The sequence below is a fragment of the Typopeltis vanoorti genome, chromosome 24, assembly GCF_054136105.1.
Source record: "Typopeltis vanoorti isolate ZY-2024b chromosome 24, IOZ_Tvanoo_1.0, whole genome shotgun sequence".
NCBI classification, from domain to species: domain Eukaryota; kingdom Metazoa; phylum Arthropoda; class Arachnida; order Uropygi; family Thelyphonidae; genus Typopeltis; species Typopeltis vanoorti.
In genome coordinates, this window is record NC_143572.1 from 28,553,108 (window position 1) to 28,568,577 (window position 15,470).

Below are 15,470 nucleotides of genomic sequence, written 5' to 3' on the forward strand. Positions count from 1 at the left end.
TGTAGCTGATCTTACAATACTTCGTGTTGGTACTATTTCTTTTGGTGTACTGCTTTTAAGAAAAATACGAGTTTTAGTGATTTTTCAGGATTGTACTTATGAAAAGAAGCGACAAAGTGACAGTAAATGTGTTAAACCTATCTGTAAACGTAAGAAAATCAATCTTTAGGTGAAAATTATGATAATAAAGAAATATTAGACGGACAGAGGCTACTAAACAGAGCATATGAACATGGTCCCTTAGTTTCAACAGTCTGTACGATACTGATCGCACAAAAGAACACATGCGAAGATCTTCCCACTTAACGTCAACAATATTTACAAAAAGGAGGTTTCAATTATGACCAGACAGCGTTCAATTATTTATTTATTATTATTATTATTATTTGAAACCTCCAGGGAGTCAAGGGCTCATCGAGCGAGGCTATAAATCAACCAAACCAGCTGTCATACCTTCCCTTAAATTCATTCTCACTAGATGCACTCACTACCCACTAACAGCAAACTATTCCACTCGCTCACTGCTCTCTCTGGGAGAAAAACCTATCCCTTTCTTGACTGCAAATAAATTTAACTTCCATGGATGCCCCGTGTTCTCTCCCCATCTTCCATACAAAAAATTTCATCAGTTGATATCCTATAACAACTATTCAAAAGTTTATAGACCTCTATCATATCACTCCTTTTTCTCCTGTTAACTAGAGTGTGCAATCCACATACTCGCAATCTGTCCTCATAATCTAAATCTCACAGTCCGGATATAATCTTTGTAACTCTTCTTTGCACCCTTTCCACAGTTTCTTTATCCTCTTGGAACGCGGGATTAAGTTATTATTTTTTCGTTTATCAATAAATAATATTTATTGATATAACTGTGCTAGGTGTGCGGTGCTCCTCCACAAAATATCAGTATCACCGATATTATATTTTTGCATTTATTCCCATTAACGACTCCCCCAATTGTTTGCAGACTTGGCGCGATTCCTAAAATTGAACACAATATACTAATGCTTTATTATCCTTCACGAGGATAATAAAGCATTAGTGCTCGATGAAGAGGCGCTTTTCACATTCACGTTAATAGCCCGGGTGTGCTTTCAAAATGTATACACCTTTGAGCCCTTTGAAAAGACATAAAGAGGGCGCCGCGGGTCAAATTCTTAGCGTTCTAGTATTTTTAAACCGATGACAAGACGAGACTGGGTGAGCTCACCCTGCACCTAGCTGCTGTGATTGGTTATTGTGTCATCGAATCCAGTTGAACGAGTTGAGTGCTTTTCTGTATGATGGCTGTATTGCAAACAGCTGTTACACATGTTTTCTGGAACTGAAAATTTGAAAGTGGATGTTAGGGGGAAAAAACCTAAATATTTATCTTGCTATGCAGTACAGCATCTGTTGTTGAGGTTGCAAAGTTTTTTAACTGTATAGAGACATTTTTATTCTAGTCTTCGGAAACAACAGACAATAAAAAAAATATCTATTCCTGAATAAAAATGAATATCGACGTCTTATAATAGACATTGTTGATCTACAAAGAAATACCACCATATATGAGATTGATAAGACAGACAAATCGCTGATACTTGAAAAAAAAAAAAAATCCTAATGAATGTAGGATTCCCGAAAGTGTGGATAATTCCAATAATGATCGGATGTTATGTATACTGAGTCTCAGTAAACAAAAGAAAATTCTTGGAAAGCAGAGCGAAATATACACAAACCAGAAAAATACACATAACATGGGCAACACATTTCATTCCTGCCATACTCTCTGTCTCCTTGTAATTTTTTTTAAATTATGCAATCATAAATTCACTTATTCATGTCTAGACTTTATAGGCTCGTGCTATTCACTCTACCCAGCAACTTATAAAACACACATATCACAAATGTTAATTATTAATAATTCCTTTAGCATTAATGAAAGTATTTCTACTCACACTTATTCGTTCCTTTCATTTCTTATTCTCACATGCCTTATTCTTATTATTATTAAGTAACACCTCCAGGGAATCCGAAGACTCATCGAGGGAGGGCATCTACTCTGCAACTCTCCATCTCCACCTTCATCTTACAGACCAACGCCATCTACCGCCGACTACCATTAGTACTTTCATAAACAATCTCAAACATCCATGTCCACGGCAGGATTCAAACCCGCAGCCTTTTGGCTGGAGAGTGAATACGCTAGCCATTCGGCCAACCAGGCCGGCTAATTATAAATGATGGTTCACATATTTTCATCTTTGAGTATTTCAAATATACCAACCAAATATAGCATTCTCCTTAATTGTTGTTTTCTAATAAATCCTAAAACAAACTGATTGTTCCCCCACTGCAGAAGTATTCATGGTTATTCTACAATTAATTGCATTAGACCAATTAAGATGACCACTGATGTGCTATGCGCTCTCAAACTTTCATACATCGATAAAAATGCAATGATATGGTTATGTGCATCTGCAGAGGGGGATGAATGGGGCATTTTTACCCCGGGATAGAGTAAAAAATTCCACAAATTATAATCGTAAAAGTGATTGAGATATGTAACCTTACACCCTCGACCCTGGGACGCTTTTTCTGTCTTAAAATGTTATTATGGGTTAGTCTGTTTGGCCCACGGTGGGGTAGCCATAGAACACATGTTTTATTGCAGCAATAAAGTACACGTTCCTGTTTTTGGTTCATCTTTTTCTGATTTGTAAAAAAATGTTCATTACTGTTGTGTTGGTTTGCCCTCTGTGTCTAGTGAGTCACTGAGTGAAGTGTGAATTGCAAATTTATAGTGAAATAGATTTAAACAGAAAAATACATTTTTAAAAGGTCAGTGTATGTAATTTAATATTATTTTACTTGTTACTTTTATGATTTTTTTTGCTTTTAAATTGAAATAATTTAATTTAGGATTAATTAATTAATTGGTTGATTTTTAATAAAATATGCTGATCAATTTTTAATATATATGAAATTGTGCTAAAAACTGTATTATTTTCGAATAAATACTTTTTTTCCCAAGAATTAAAGATCATTAAAATCGATGTAAAATGAAAATAATGTATTTATAGTTTATATCGACAAATAATTACATCGAAAAATGCTAAAAGACGTTTATTGATGTAATTATTTATTTACATCAATAATTATTACAAATTATTGATGTAATTAAATCGCCAGCCTGGCTGGCCGAGTGGTTAGCATATCCACTCTCCAGCCAAACGTCTGCTGGTTCGAATCCCGCCGTGGACATGGATGTTTGTAATGGTCTGCGGAAATACCAGTGGTGGCTGTCGGCGGCAGATGGCGTTGGTGTAGTTGCGGTTCGTTTGCAGTTGGTGGATTGAGTGGTGGAGACAGAGCTGTAGAATAGATGCTCTCCCTCGAGGGGTCTTCGGACTACCTGGAGGTGTCATGTAATAATAATAATTATTATTATTAATTTTAAAAACAAGGATAAGATTCTTCATTTTATTAAAAACAAGGATACGAGTGCAATTCCAACATATGAAAAGGTTTGAGGAGGAATGTCTTTGTAAGTAGTGTCTGTGCTTTTTGTGAACTCAATACCATTCATATCGTATATCACATCGTAGGCCACCTGAGTCTGTAGAATATGCTTTGTCTAGATGCTGAATCTAGAGCCGCTTTGTTCATTTCTAAATAACCCATTCCATTTCAGTACTGAAATTGGTTTTATCCATTAAACATAAAGCATCTCTCAATGTATATAGTTGATATAGTTGTTTGCTGGAATATTCAACAACGAGAAAAGAAAAGAAAATTAAAAAAAAAAAACCCATCCTCAGATGTATATATAAGCAAATACATAGCGTGCACTTAATCGGCTATTTTTCAGTAAATCTCATTTGATTTGTTCCCATAGAGGATTATAGATGAAATAAATATTCAAAAAAAGTACAACGAACAAGATATTGTTACCTCACTGAATATTATCATTTATATTGGGTTGTAGAGACACAGTAGCTTTTATTTCGAAAGATAATTTGAATAATCCTGTCTGAGATAGGAAAAATGAACTGAAGTTGCGTTTATTTTGTCTAGATTTACAGTTTTCTCCTAAAGGAAATTTTGGTTTTTGATTCTTCATAAACAGACTAACCAGCTACAACGTACGCCATTGAAAATAATATAGCAGATCTTGTAAGTTAGTCTAACTGTTCTGTCATAACAATTAGATTTGTATGGATCCTGTTACTTTGCTTTGACAGACTATTAAGCCTAACATGAGAACAAATATTGCTTTGATTTTGCTAGATGAGCATTCAAATATTGGATACTTTTGCACGCATCCCTTGAAAATATTATTAATTTTGTGCCATCAAAAATTTCAGAATTTTTTCACGTAAAAGATGTAATTACTTACGATCGGTTACAATTTCAGAATAAAAAAAAGAGAGCAAGTAATTTTATTATAGTTCTTCCTAATAGGAATCAAGATCTAATTATTGATATGCCAGATACAGTTATTATAGCTACACTATCACGTATGTAATCTTATCGTATGGTTCAAATTATTATGTGAAGAATTAATTTATTAGCATTAGTCGAAGAAGCAAAGTTGGAAGTAATCACGTGACCTTTTTATTATACTGAAAAATAACTCACTGAAACAGCAACTTGGGACCCTTTTTACCTTCCAGATCAGCTCTACACCTTATACTTTCTTTCTGTTTTTCTTTCTCCTGTACAGCTGCCGCGTGTCATTCAACGAATTCACACGTCAAATGAATGAAATTCTAGACATCACAAGCGGAAGTGTCAACTTCATGACAGAATCCAGAGAAGCTGCGAATAAAGGAGTTCAGAAGATATTTAAAGATCTGTTGGCTAGGTCAATTATTCTCGTTTCTATTTAACATTCGTAAGTCATATGGAACAGTAGACTTCTTTTTTTCTCAAGATTTCATTCAAAGAAAATGTCCAAGGTTGTCGGTAGAACTCACATAACCATGACATCTGCTTATAATAGCATAATTAAATAATAAATTTAAAAAAAAAAAACAAGTACGCATATAGTTTTGCGCATAAATTTGCTTAACGACGCGTATATCCGTCCTTATACATTATCCATATTTTGATGTTGCAATGTGTTTCTTAAATTTCTGGCAACTGTTCTGTAAGAAGCTTTTGCCTTGTTGTGAATTTTAAAAAATCTACATAAATTACTTAAAAATTAAATTATTATTACCAAATACTTGTGAAATCATCAAAAGTAGATAATATTGGACCTTCTAAGGAAAGGGTAATACAAAACTAAATCTGATATATCGTGGCGCCATCTACAGGATATATCAATACCTAACCCAGTTTGAAAGTGAAATTTATGTGTTAAAGAATGTTGTATCTGGTATTAGAAAGATTTACATAAAGTAATTCATATTGATAGTGATAATCTTTCTAATAGGAGAGAAAGAGTAATGCAGTTATTGAATCAAATGGAAAATAATAAGAAAAGTAAACCCATTGAAATTATACCGGACATAAATTTGGCAACACCATTAATTTTAAATGATAATTTAAGTATACGAGATCTGATAAAGTATAAAGTATGTCTAGATCTAGAGGAACAAAAGTTGAATTGATTCATTCAATCCAATACCCTTGAAGGGTAATGGATGGCAATGCTGTAGCTAATGAAGTTCTAACTGAGGCTCGGCTATTGCTGTTATCTTCCTGCCATGATCAGAGCTTTAATAGCTCAATACCACCTTATCCCTACAGTGTCCTCTACAGATAACGGGGAAGATGAAAAGCATTCTTGCTTCGCCCCTTTAAGCCAGTCCTTATAAGGATAAAAGTATGTCTAATTTAAAAAAAAGGTGGGTCGATGAATCGACCGTGAGATGCGGTGAATAATACCCTTGGAGGTTAATGGATGGCAATGCTGTAGCCAGTGAAGTCCTAACTGAGACTCGGTTATTGCTGTTACCCTCCTGCCATGATCAGAGCTTTAATAGTCAATAACACCTTATCCCTACACTGTACTATACAGATAACGGGGAAGATGAAAAGCATTCTTGCTTCGCCCCTTTAAGCCAGTCCTTATAAGGATTTAGATGCAAAATATAAGTTTCTTATCGCGATAATTGCTCTTGTTTTTCATTATCTTATTTTACTGATTAAAATTAAACAGTGATTTTATTTAACACAAATATTTTACTGGTTTAAAATAAACACTGACTTTTATTTAACACAAATAAATAAAATAAATCAACCTCGTAAAGCCGGCATCTTACCTTTAGCTTTAAGCTGAAGAAAACAAACATAGTTTGCTAGAAAAATGAAACTGTGGAACAGCGTCTACAAGAAAACAGCCGTGTTAATGCAATAAACCCGATTTCGCTTACAGTATAATGTATTCATTGGATGGCAAATGTGTGGACAGATAAATAGATAACAAGTGTCAAGATTAAATGAAGTATTATTATTTTATTAATAATAATTGTTGCTTTGATTCTGGTAGAGATTAGGCATGACATATGAACACTCAAATATTGGATACTTTTGCACACATCCCTTGAAAATATTATTTTATTAATTTTGTGCTATAAAAAATTTCAGAATTTTTTCAAGTAAAAGACGAAACTGTTTACAAATTTATAAAAACTACAAATAATTTAATTTATAAGATAACGCATATTATTAATTAAATGGTGTTTGAATTATCATGTATTATTTTAAGCTTAAAATTATAATTACCAATAATTTTATTAAATAAAAAAGAATATATTAAAATATATTTTATTTTATAGGAAGATATTAATTTTATTCAACATTTTTGAAACTTTATGTGCTAGATCAAATTGTTGGATAATACTTTTCCGAGTGGAAGGTTTATTTTGTCTGACGATCGTGACAAAAGGGTAGGGTAGGGTAGGGTGGTGGAGAATAATGAAGTTCCAGAAAATAACATTATTGTACTTCGAAGAGTTCAAAAAATATTTATTCGCAATTTAAAATTTGTATTTTGATCATCGAATTATTTCCAGTTCTGAACACCGCGATTATAAAAAAAATAACATTTCATACATTTGAAGGACGTATTTCTGATGGAAGTCGAGGATTACTTGAAGTTCAGTTGTCAATATCCAGCTGAAATCGATGAGTCCCTTGCTATAATCTTAAGTCATCACCTCCGACGAGGGCCTGCAAGAAATATCAAAAAAAAAAAAAAAGTACAGCCTGTTGCTAGGCAACCGTCTCCGAAGACAGAAAAAAAAAAAAAAGAAAAGAAAAGAAAAGGGATAACAGATGTTTAATAAATAAGACATTTCCCTAAGGTTTTGTCCTCCTTGTCGGTCTCATACACATTTCAAAAAGGATATTTTTTTTATTTACAAATCTGATTTTCTTTTAGAATAAAGAGTTTCATGTTCTGGTTCTTACCATTGTAACTAAATGTAGATACAATGTCAATACAAGACGCAACAGAGATTGGCACTCTCAGCTGCGGCTAGAAATACAGGTGTGTCGTTTCAATTCTTGGCATAACTTTTATGGAAATCAAAAATGAAATTCAAGGTGACTCACGTAAAAACAAGCTTGGCAAGATGACAATTAAAATTATTATGATGGGAGAAAAATAACACGTTTTGTCCTATCTCCCCTACAAATCCCCCCTCTTCCTTCTATTTAAATTGATATTAATTAATTAAGATACTGCATATTTTAATTCCAGTAATTCAATGTAACGTGACACTCCCTTGCATGGCTACATGACACCAACTAGTTCCAGCTACTGTTGCACTTGAACTGAATTTTTTTGTCGAAGTTCAATTCTATCGAGTGTTTGAGTCAATTTTTGTTTCCTTTTTGATTTTATTTACATTTCGTTCTTCTGTTGTTTAAAAAAGGATGTATCGAATGTGGAAATATTAGCGTAAAGGAATAGAAAAGGAAGGAGTCAAGATTGATTACATCAAGTGATTAAAAGAAACGAAGAAGAAATTTTACTAATTTTAAGAAAGTGGTCTTCAAATAATAGAAACAGATAAATTAAGAACATTACGAAAACGTTTTTTTTTTATTCTGGGGGAAAAATCTCCCAAAAACTACAAGATGAATTTCAATTCTTGATGTGAGACTATCACGATTTATTGGAGGCTTAACGAAGTTTGCAAATGTTACATGATTTGTTTCTATTGAATGGTTTCTGAATTATGTAAAACTATTTTAAAAAGAATAAATAAGAAAATAAAAAAAATGCAAAATATCCCAGCCCATTAGAAATATTAATATTATATAGATTTACAACCTTTCATGGACGAAGTCATATAAAAAAAAAGTTAACTCAGTTGATAAAGTTTACTCAATTATATTTAGGACAAATATTAAATAAAAACGACTTCGAGTTGTATTATCTACCAGATGGCATTTTTTTACTTTGCTGAAAAAAAATTATGATGCTGCATTTAAAAACGTCTTCATCACGACTAGCCATTGTCCCTTAATTTAACTGGGCATCTGTTTATTTTTAGCACTGACCATGAAACTGTTGATAAACAGGTGATGTCATCTCTGATTTTGCAACTTATTAATACCATTAATTTAAATTGCGCTTCTGAGAACATCAACATTAAGGAATAGCAGCATTCATATATATATATATATATATATATATATATATATATATATGTGTGTGTATGTGTGTGTGTGTGTGTGTGTGTGTGTGTGTGTGTGTGTGTGTGTGTGTGTGTGTGTGTGTGTGTGTGTTAAAGATACAAAACTATTTTAAACCTGGTTTTACTCCATTTCCCAAGTAAGTAAACAGACAAATTTTACCTTGGGTATAATATAATATATGTTAAAGATACCAAGCTATTTTAATATACAGCTGGTTTTTTACTCCATTTCCCGAGTAAGCAAACAGACAAATCAGTCAAGTTTGCGCCTGCAAGTGTTGCAAGTCTAGCTGGCCCTACACGTAGTGCAAGACTAAGGTAACTCGTGGTAAAAATAGAATAAGCTCTGATCACTATTCTTAATATTTACCTTTAATGCAAAGCCCGTTTCCTTTAAGAGATGTAACATGCTATGTATTAAAGGCAAGGGGCCACTACCCAGACCGGTTTCGACCTTATGAATAAGTAAAGCCGTCTCTAAAAATTCGGACGACCCCTAGGTCACTCAATAGTGGGCGAAAGACCGTCCATCTCAGCGTTGGCTCCACTCAGTGATGGCCTTCCACCTACCACCACCGAGCAGAACCGCTCATATTCCGAAGAAAAGCATTCACCGCAAAGCCCTTCACCCGGCCGTGCCGGAAAACACTTCCCCAGTGACTCAAATTGCTCCCTTAACCCTTTCTGACCTGATTTTTTTTTCTAAGTGAAAAAAGTTTTCTTTCTATTTATTTTGTCTTCAGGTGTAAAAAAGCAAGGGTATCAAGTATTTTTTATTTTCTGAGAGCGAACTCATAATGGCCCTCACCGGTTTCGACCTTTTTTGAGGTTTCATCAGTGGGAGCCAGGCTAAAAATACTACGCTTTAAGTAATCCAGAGCTTATAAATATTTTACCAACACAAGTTACCATAAGGTGCTTTGATCTTATTAAATAAAAATCTCAGGATGAGAGATAGATGTAGAAAGTTTTTTACCTTGGATATAATATATATATGTTAAAGATACCAAGTTATTTTAAATATAAACCTGTTTTTTTACTCCATTGCCCAAGTAAGCAAACAGACAAGTCAGCCGAGTTTGTGCCTGCAAGTGTTGCATTATATATATATATATATATTTATTTATTTAACATATATACATCATCATCATCATCATCATCATCATCATCATGCGTATCAAGGATTTAGGCCTACCATGGCCTGTTCCGGCCTTAGAAGTGATCACTGAATCGTTTAAGAGGACGTCCTGGTTTTCTTTTTCCTAATGGCTTGTACTTTAAGGCTTGTTTTGGTAATCTTTCTGTTTTCATTCTTTGAACGTGTTCCATCCATTTATGTTTATATTTTTTTAATTTTTTCTATTACTGGTTCTTGGTTTAATTCTTTCATAATTTCTTCATTTCTTTGTGATCAAATAGGGTATAGTTTGCAGGTTTTGCCATAAACTTCATTTCTGCTGTTGTTAATCTTTGTTTGTCTTTTTGTTTTATTGCCCGGATTTCGCTTCTATACATCAAGACCGGTAGGGCTAATGTATTATATACTTTTAGTCTGGTTTGTTTTTTAACTAGGTTTGGTTTAAATATAGAGTTAATTACACCTGTTATTTGTAAATATTTTACAATTTTTACATTTATATCTTTTTCATTTTCATATGTGAGTATACATCGTAGGTAGTTAAATGAATTCACCTGTTCTAAGATCTTGTTATCTATTACTATTTTAGTTCTTGCTGGATCTTGTCCTTTAAAGGCCATAGTTTTTGATTTTTTTGTTGATATTATCATACCATAATCTTTGGATATCTCATTTTGATATAAAATAGCTTTCTGTAGTTTATCTTCAGAATTTGTAATTATTATTTGGTCGTCGGAAAAGAGGAGAGTGGCTTAGTTCACTGTAGGAGAAAGTTTAATTCCTTGATGTAAATTTTTATTCCATTTTATTATTATTTCATTTAAGTAGATATTAAAAAGAGTTGCTGAGAGGGGACATCCCTGTCGGACCCCTTGGTTTATCTCTCTCGTATATGATAGCTCATCATTTAATCTTATTTGTATTTGATTATTTTCATATATACTTGTGATAGCTTTTAGGATATTATTTGGTATTTGTCTTTCTTTTAATATGTTAAATAATATGTTTCTTTTAACTTTGTCAAATGCTTTTTCAAAGTCAATAAATGCAATAGGTGTTTCTAAATTGTATTCTCTTCTTTTCTCTATTATTAATTTTAGGCAAAAGGACGGGTCTATACATGATCGTCCTTTTCTAAATCTATTCTGTACTTCTAAAATAAAGTTTTCGGAATATTTCATTAGTTTGCTATATAAGATTCTGCTATATATTTTGTAACAGGAATTTAGTATATTGATACCTCTATAGTTTGTAGGGTCATCTCTATCACCTTTTTTAAAGATAGGAATCACAATTGCTTTTTTCCATTCTATTGGGGGGGGGGGGATACCAGTTGAATAAATTTTGTTTAAAAATAATAATAGTCTTTCTTTGAATTTGTTCCTGCATATGTAGATAGTTGAACCTAGCTTATCTTCTCCAGGTGATTTTCCATTTCTTCTTTCTTTCAGGCTGATTTCTAATTCTTCTTTAGTTATTTCTTTTTCATTTTCGTTAATTGTTTGCCAGTTGTCTTTTTTAAAATATTTGTCTATCCACAATTCTGTGTAGTAATTTAGAAATTCTTCTAATTTCAAATTCTTTTCTCTCTCTCTCTGAACTATGTTTCAGGCGCAAACTTAATTGTTTGCATACCTGGGATTAGGAGTTAAATAACCAAGCTTATAAAATTACTTGGTAACCCTAATATACAGTATCCCCAAGTTAAAAATTGAATTACATATATATATATATATATATATATATAACTTGGTATCTTTAATGTTTAACAGCACCCAAGTTGTCACCACAGCATTTAAAATGCATTTATCAACAAACACGGAATAATGATTCAAGTCACGTCACAAAATGGAGTTAGTACATAATCAAAGTTATGTTATGTTATCAAAATGAATACTTAAATGTTTTATTTCCTTTTAAAATATGATTTTAAATTAATGGTGTCGAAATATATTATAAATTAAAAGTTTATTCTCTAAAATTTAAAAATTTTTATTAAAAAATTTTAATACAAATAAAAGTTGCTCTTTAATTTTTGAATTAATATTTCCTAACTTGCTAATTCAAGTACTTCTAAGCAGACATACAAGAAAACCTGTTGTACCGGTAATCTAATCTTGACCCTACCGCTTCTCGGAGAGCTCTTAAAATGCTTCGCACAACATCGCCCAGCATCCAAACAATTTCTTTACTTCACCGATCCGCTGTCTCTCCTTTTCTCTCCCCCCCCCACCCCACCCATAGCATCTTCCCCACTTGTGTGAAAGAAGCACGAGTATTATATCAGTCACATGACGTCAGACGAGAGAGGTCGAGATTCATTTGAGGCAGAGCCAAAGTGAACTGTCCTATCAGTCTTGACGGAGATCTGTTCCGAAGCAGAGAGAGAGAGAGAGAGAGAGAGACAGTGTGTGTGCGCGCGTGTCACGTGCCTTAGTTTGCTACTAGAAGGTTTAGACTCGCATGCCTTGAAGTAATTGTCACACAAGACGGCTTGCTGGCAGGCACAACCCTGCATGAGTTGACTGAGAAATGATTCGCATCTGCGTCTGACTATTCCCACACAGTAACTAAACGGAAACAACTACGAAGTCATGACCCGGATAGCGTCATGACCTCGAGCGCTTATTTCGTAAAGCAAGGCTATCGAAGTGTCGGATCGGAACTGCGTGAATATGTACGCTGGCGTACATCGGTGTAGATCTCACCCCCCACGTGGCAAATTTTTAACCTTTTGCAAGTCGTCTGTTTTTTAAAGTGACAGCCATCGAACCAACGTTGTCATGGCGACAGTATTTACTGTGAACGGACTCACCGAAAAAGGACGAGAGAAGTGACTAAATTCTGTCCGATATGTCGCCGCCACCCATCGCAACGGTGTCTCCGGACGTTGTGAGCGCCATAATAATTGCCGGAATCGAAAACATAACTTCCCCAAACCACACTTTTGACTTAGAGATGGAAATGGGAGGTCCACGAAGAGATTCTTTGTCGACGGTCATTCCGATGACCCTGGTCTACACCATCCTGCTGGTCACGGGACTTGTGGGAAATATCTGCACGTGCATAGTCATCGCCCGTAACAAGCACATGCACACCGCGACCAATTATTACCTGTTTAGCTTGGCTATGTCCGATCTCCTGCTGCTGGTGTTGGGTCTTCCCCAAGAACTCTATCTGCTGTGGGAACGCTATCCGTACATCTTCGGAGAGGCTTTTTGCATCATTCGAGGTCTGACCTCTGAGACCTCCACCAATGCATCCATCCTCACCATCACCGCCTTCACCATGGAACGCTACATGGCCATATGTCACCCGCTCCGCGCGCACACCATGTCAAAACTGTCGCGAGCTATTAAGCTGATCGTTTGCATCTGGGTGTGCGGAGCTTTGTGTGCGATCCCGCTAGCCTACCAATTCGGGATCGTGTACGTTGATGACCACGAAGGTCGCAAGATACCAGAGTCGGCCACATGTGCGGTGACAAGTGAAAGACAATTGAGTCACGCCTTTGAGATCTCGACGGCGGTATTCTTCATCGTACCGATGACGGTGTTGTCGGTTATCTATATCCTCATCGGCCTCCAGCTAAGGAGGTCTGTGGGAGTCTCCGGTCAGAGTCCTCGATATTCCACGGCATCCAGCAATGGAACGATCAAGTCTGGAAGGAGATTAACCCGTCAGTCTACCAAACGATCGCAGGGGTCATCTTCAAGGAAAGCAGTGGTCAAGATGTTAGGTAAGTGTACCTTACGCTTTCTTCTTTCTTTTGTTGTTTTCTTTCTTTTCTCTGGGGAAGTATTTTTGTGAGATTATTTCAATAGTTCGTTCCTATGACCTCCGTACAATCACCCTGCACGACAGGTTCGTTTACAGCAGTTCGCGGTAAAGATATTTTCGACCCGCTTTGTCGCACCACAGCGACAGGCTACAATTATCGAGACAAAACCATTGTCAGAAAACCGTTATGTTGAGAATATTAAACCAACAAACAGTTTTGGTGGTATTATAAGCAGTCTTATTAGGTTTCCGACTTGTGCATGATCTCTGATTTATCCTGCATTAAACAGGTAGTATATACGAGTAATTTCAGCTGTAAATAATTATTTTATTCAAGTTTGCTTAGAAAACCGGAATAAAATAGCATAAATAAACCAGCGGGAAGAGATATTCGTATTATAATAGTTCAGTCCCTTCTTTTTTCTTTTTTTTCGATATATTTTCATCCATTTCGATTCGTATATTTGAAAAAAAAACTTAATTTTCATTTACTGATCTGTAAGGAGAAAAATTACAAAGTAATTAAAGAATTAAAAAAAAATCAAACTACACTAGACTGTCATAAACTTCTCTTTATCGTCATATACAAATTTTAAATGAAAATTACAAAATTCAAATAAGTATTTCATTGCCAGTGTGCGACGAAAGTTCAACTACACGCAAGTTATTCAGAAACTGTGAGTTGCTATCGCCGATAGGTGGCATCACCGAGGCTTTTTGCAGGAAATGTTTATTTTGATTGCGCTGATAGTTGGGATTCTCAACTGTATGAATGCTATATACAAAAATAAATAATAAATATTTTATTTTATATAAATTTAATAATTAACTTTAACACAGTTTTGAAAAACAAAAAGCATTAGTTAATACAAAATCACTATATATTGCCTATAACATCTTGTGTTTAATCCTATACAGTAAATCTTCAAAATGTTATAAATCTCTCATTAATTGTTTATGTATGTACAGAAATATATAGTAACGATTCAGAGGACAATTCAGTCATGTGAAATGTATGTGAAGACTACTGTAAAAAGGTCAAGAACGTTTATAACAGAGTTCTTTATAAATAAATAAAATAGAATAAATAAATAAAAAGCGTCAGTCATTATCCTTAGGAAGTTGCTGTTTACAATTTGGGAATTTCTCAAGTTAATTCATTTGTATGTATGTAGGGGGCCGCATCCTTCTTTTGATCACACAGCAGATAAGATTTGCATGTATCACGATGTCACTGCTTATTCACCACTTTAAAAAAAATTCATAGGCGATGTTATAACTATTTCTATATAACGTAGCAAACGTAAAGGATTTTATTTTCTTAAAATCCCACAGATAGGACACTAAATGAGTTCGATGTCGGATGATTATGCACATCTATCCTTTTCTTTCTTCTAATTGTCCAAGAACATGAAGTGAACACAAGAGAAACTATCTCATTGTGGTTGAAGTAATTTTAAGCCTCTTACATTAGCTTATCTAAAACCTTACTAATTGCCAAAAATGTCTGTGCTTTGGTTATTTTTCATTTCCATGAGCAGTGCGCGCTGTTACCAGGCAACCAAATGTAATTGGCTTTAAATGACAATTTCACCGGTCTAGATATTATATTTTTTTTGTCTTTGTTGTCATTTTCTTAAACATCGAAAAAATCGTTGTTAAAAATATATTAAAAAATAATTTAATATATCGGGAATCATGATAAAATAATCTAATTTCTTGTTCCAAAACACAGCAGTAAATCATAGGATTAAAATAAGTTGCACAAGAACAGATACTAATTAGTGAACTAAGCGTAAGGCGATGATGACACACACACACACACACACACACACACACACACACACACACACACACACACACACACACACACACACACACACACACACACACACACACACACACACACA

At 34.3% G+C, this 15,470-nt stretch overlaps 1 protein-coding gene across 1 annotated transcript in view; it reads left to right on the top strand.

The window, feature by feature from the left end:
• The first annotated feature begins 12,137 nt into the window (after positions 1-12,137).
• Positions 12,138-15,470, top strand: part of LOC150093051 (pyrokinin-1 receptor-like) — a 66,261-nt gene continuing 62,928 nt past the window's right edge. The window contains exon 1 of the mRNA XM_090413559.1: positions 12,138-13,519. Within this exon, the coding sequence (XP_090269685.1) occupies positions 12,634-13,519 (886 nt within the window). The 5' untranslated portion in view covers positions 12,138-12,633. The remainder of the gene's footprint in view (positions 13,520-15,470) is intronic.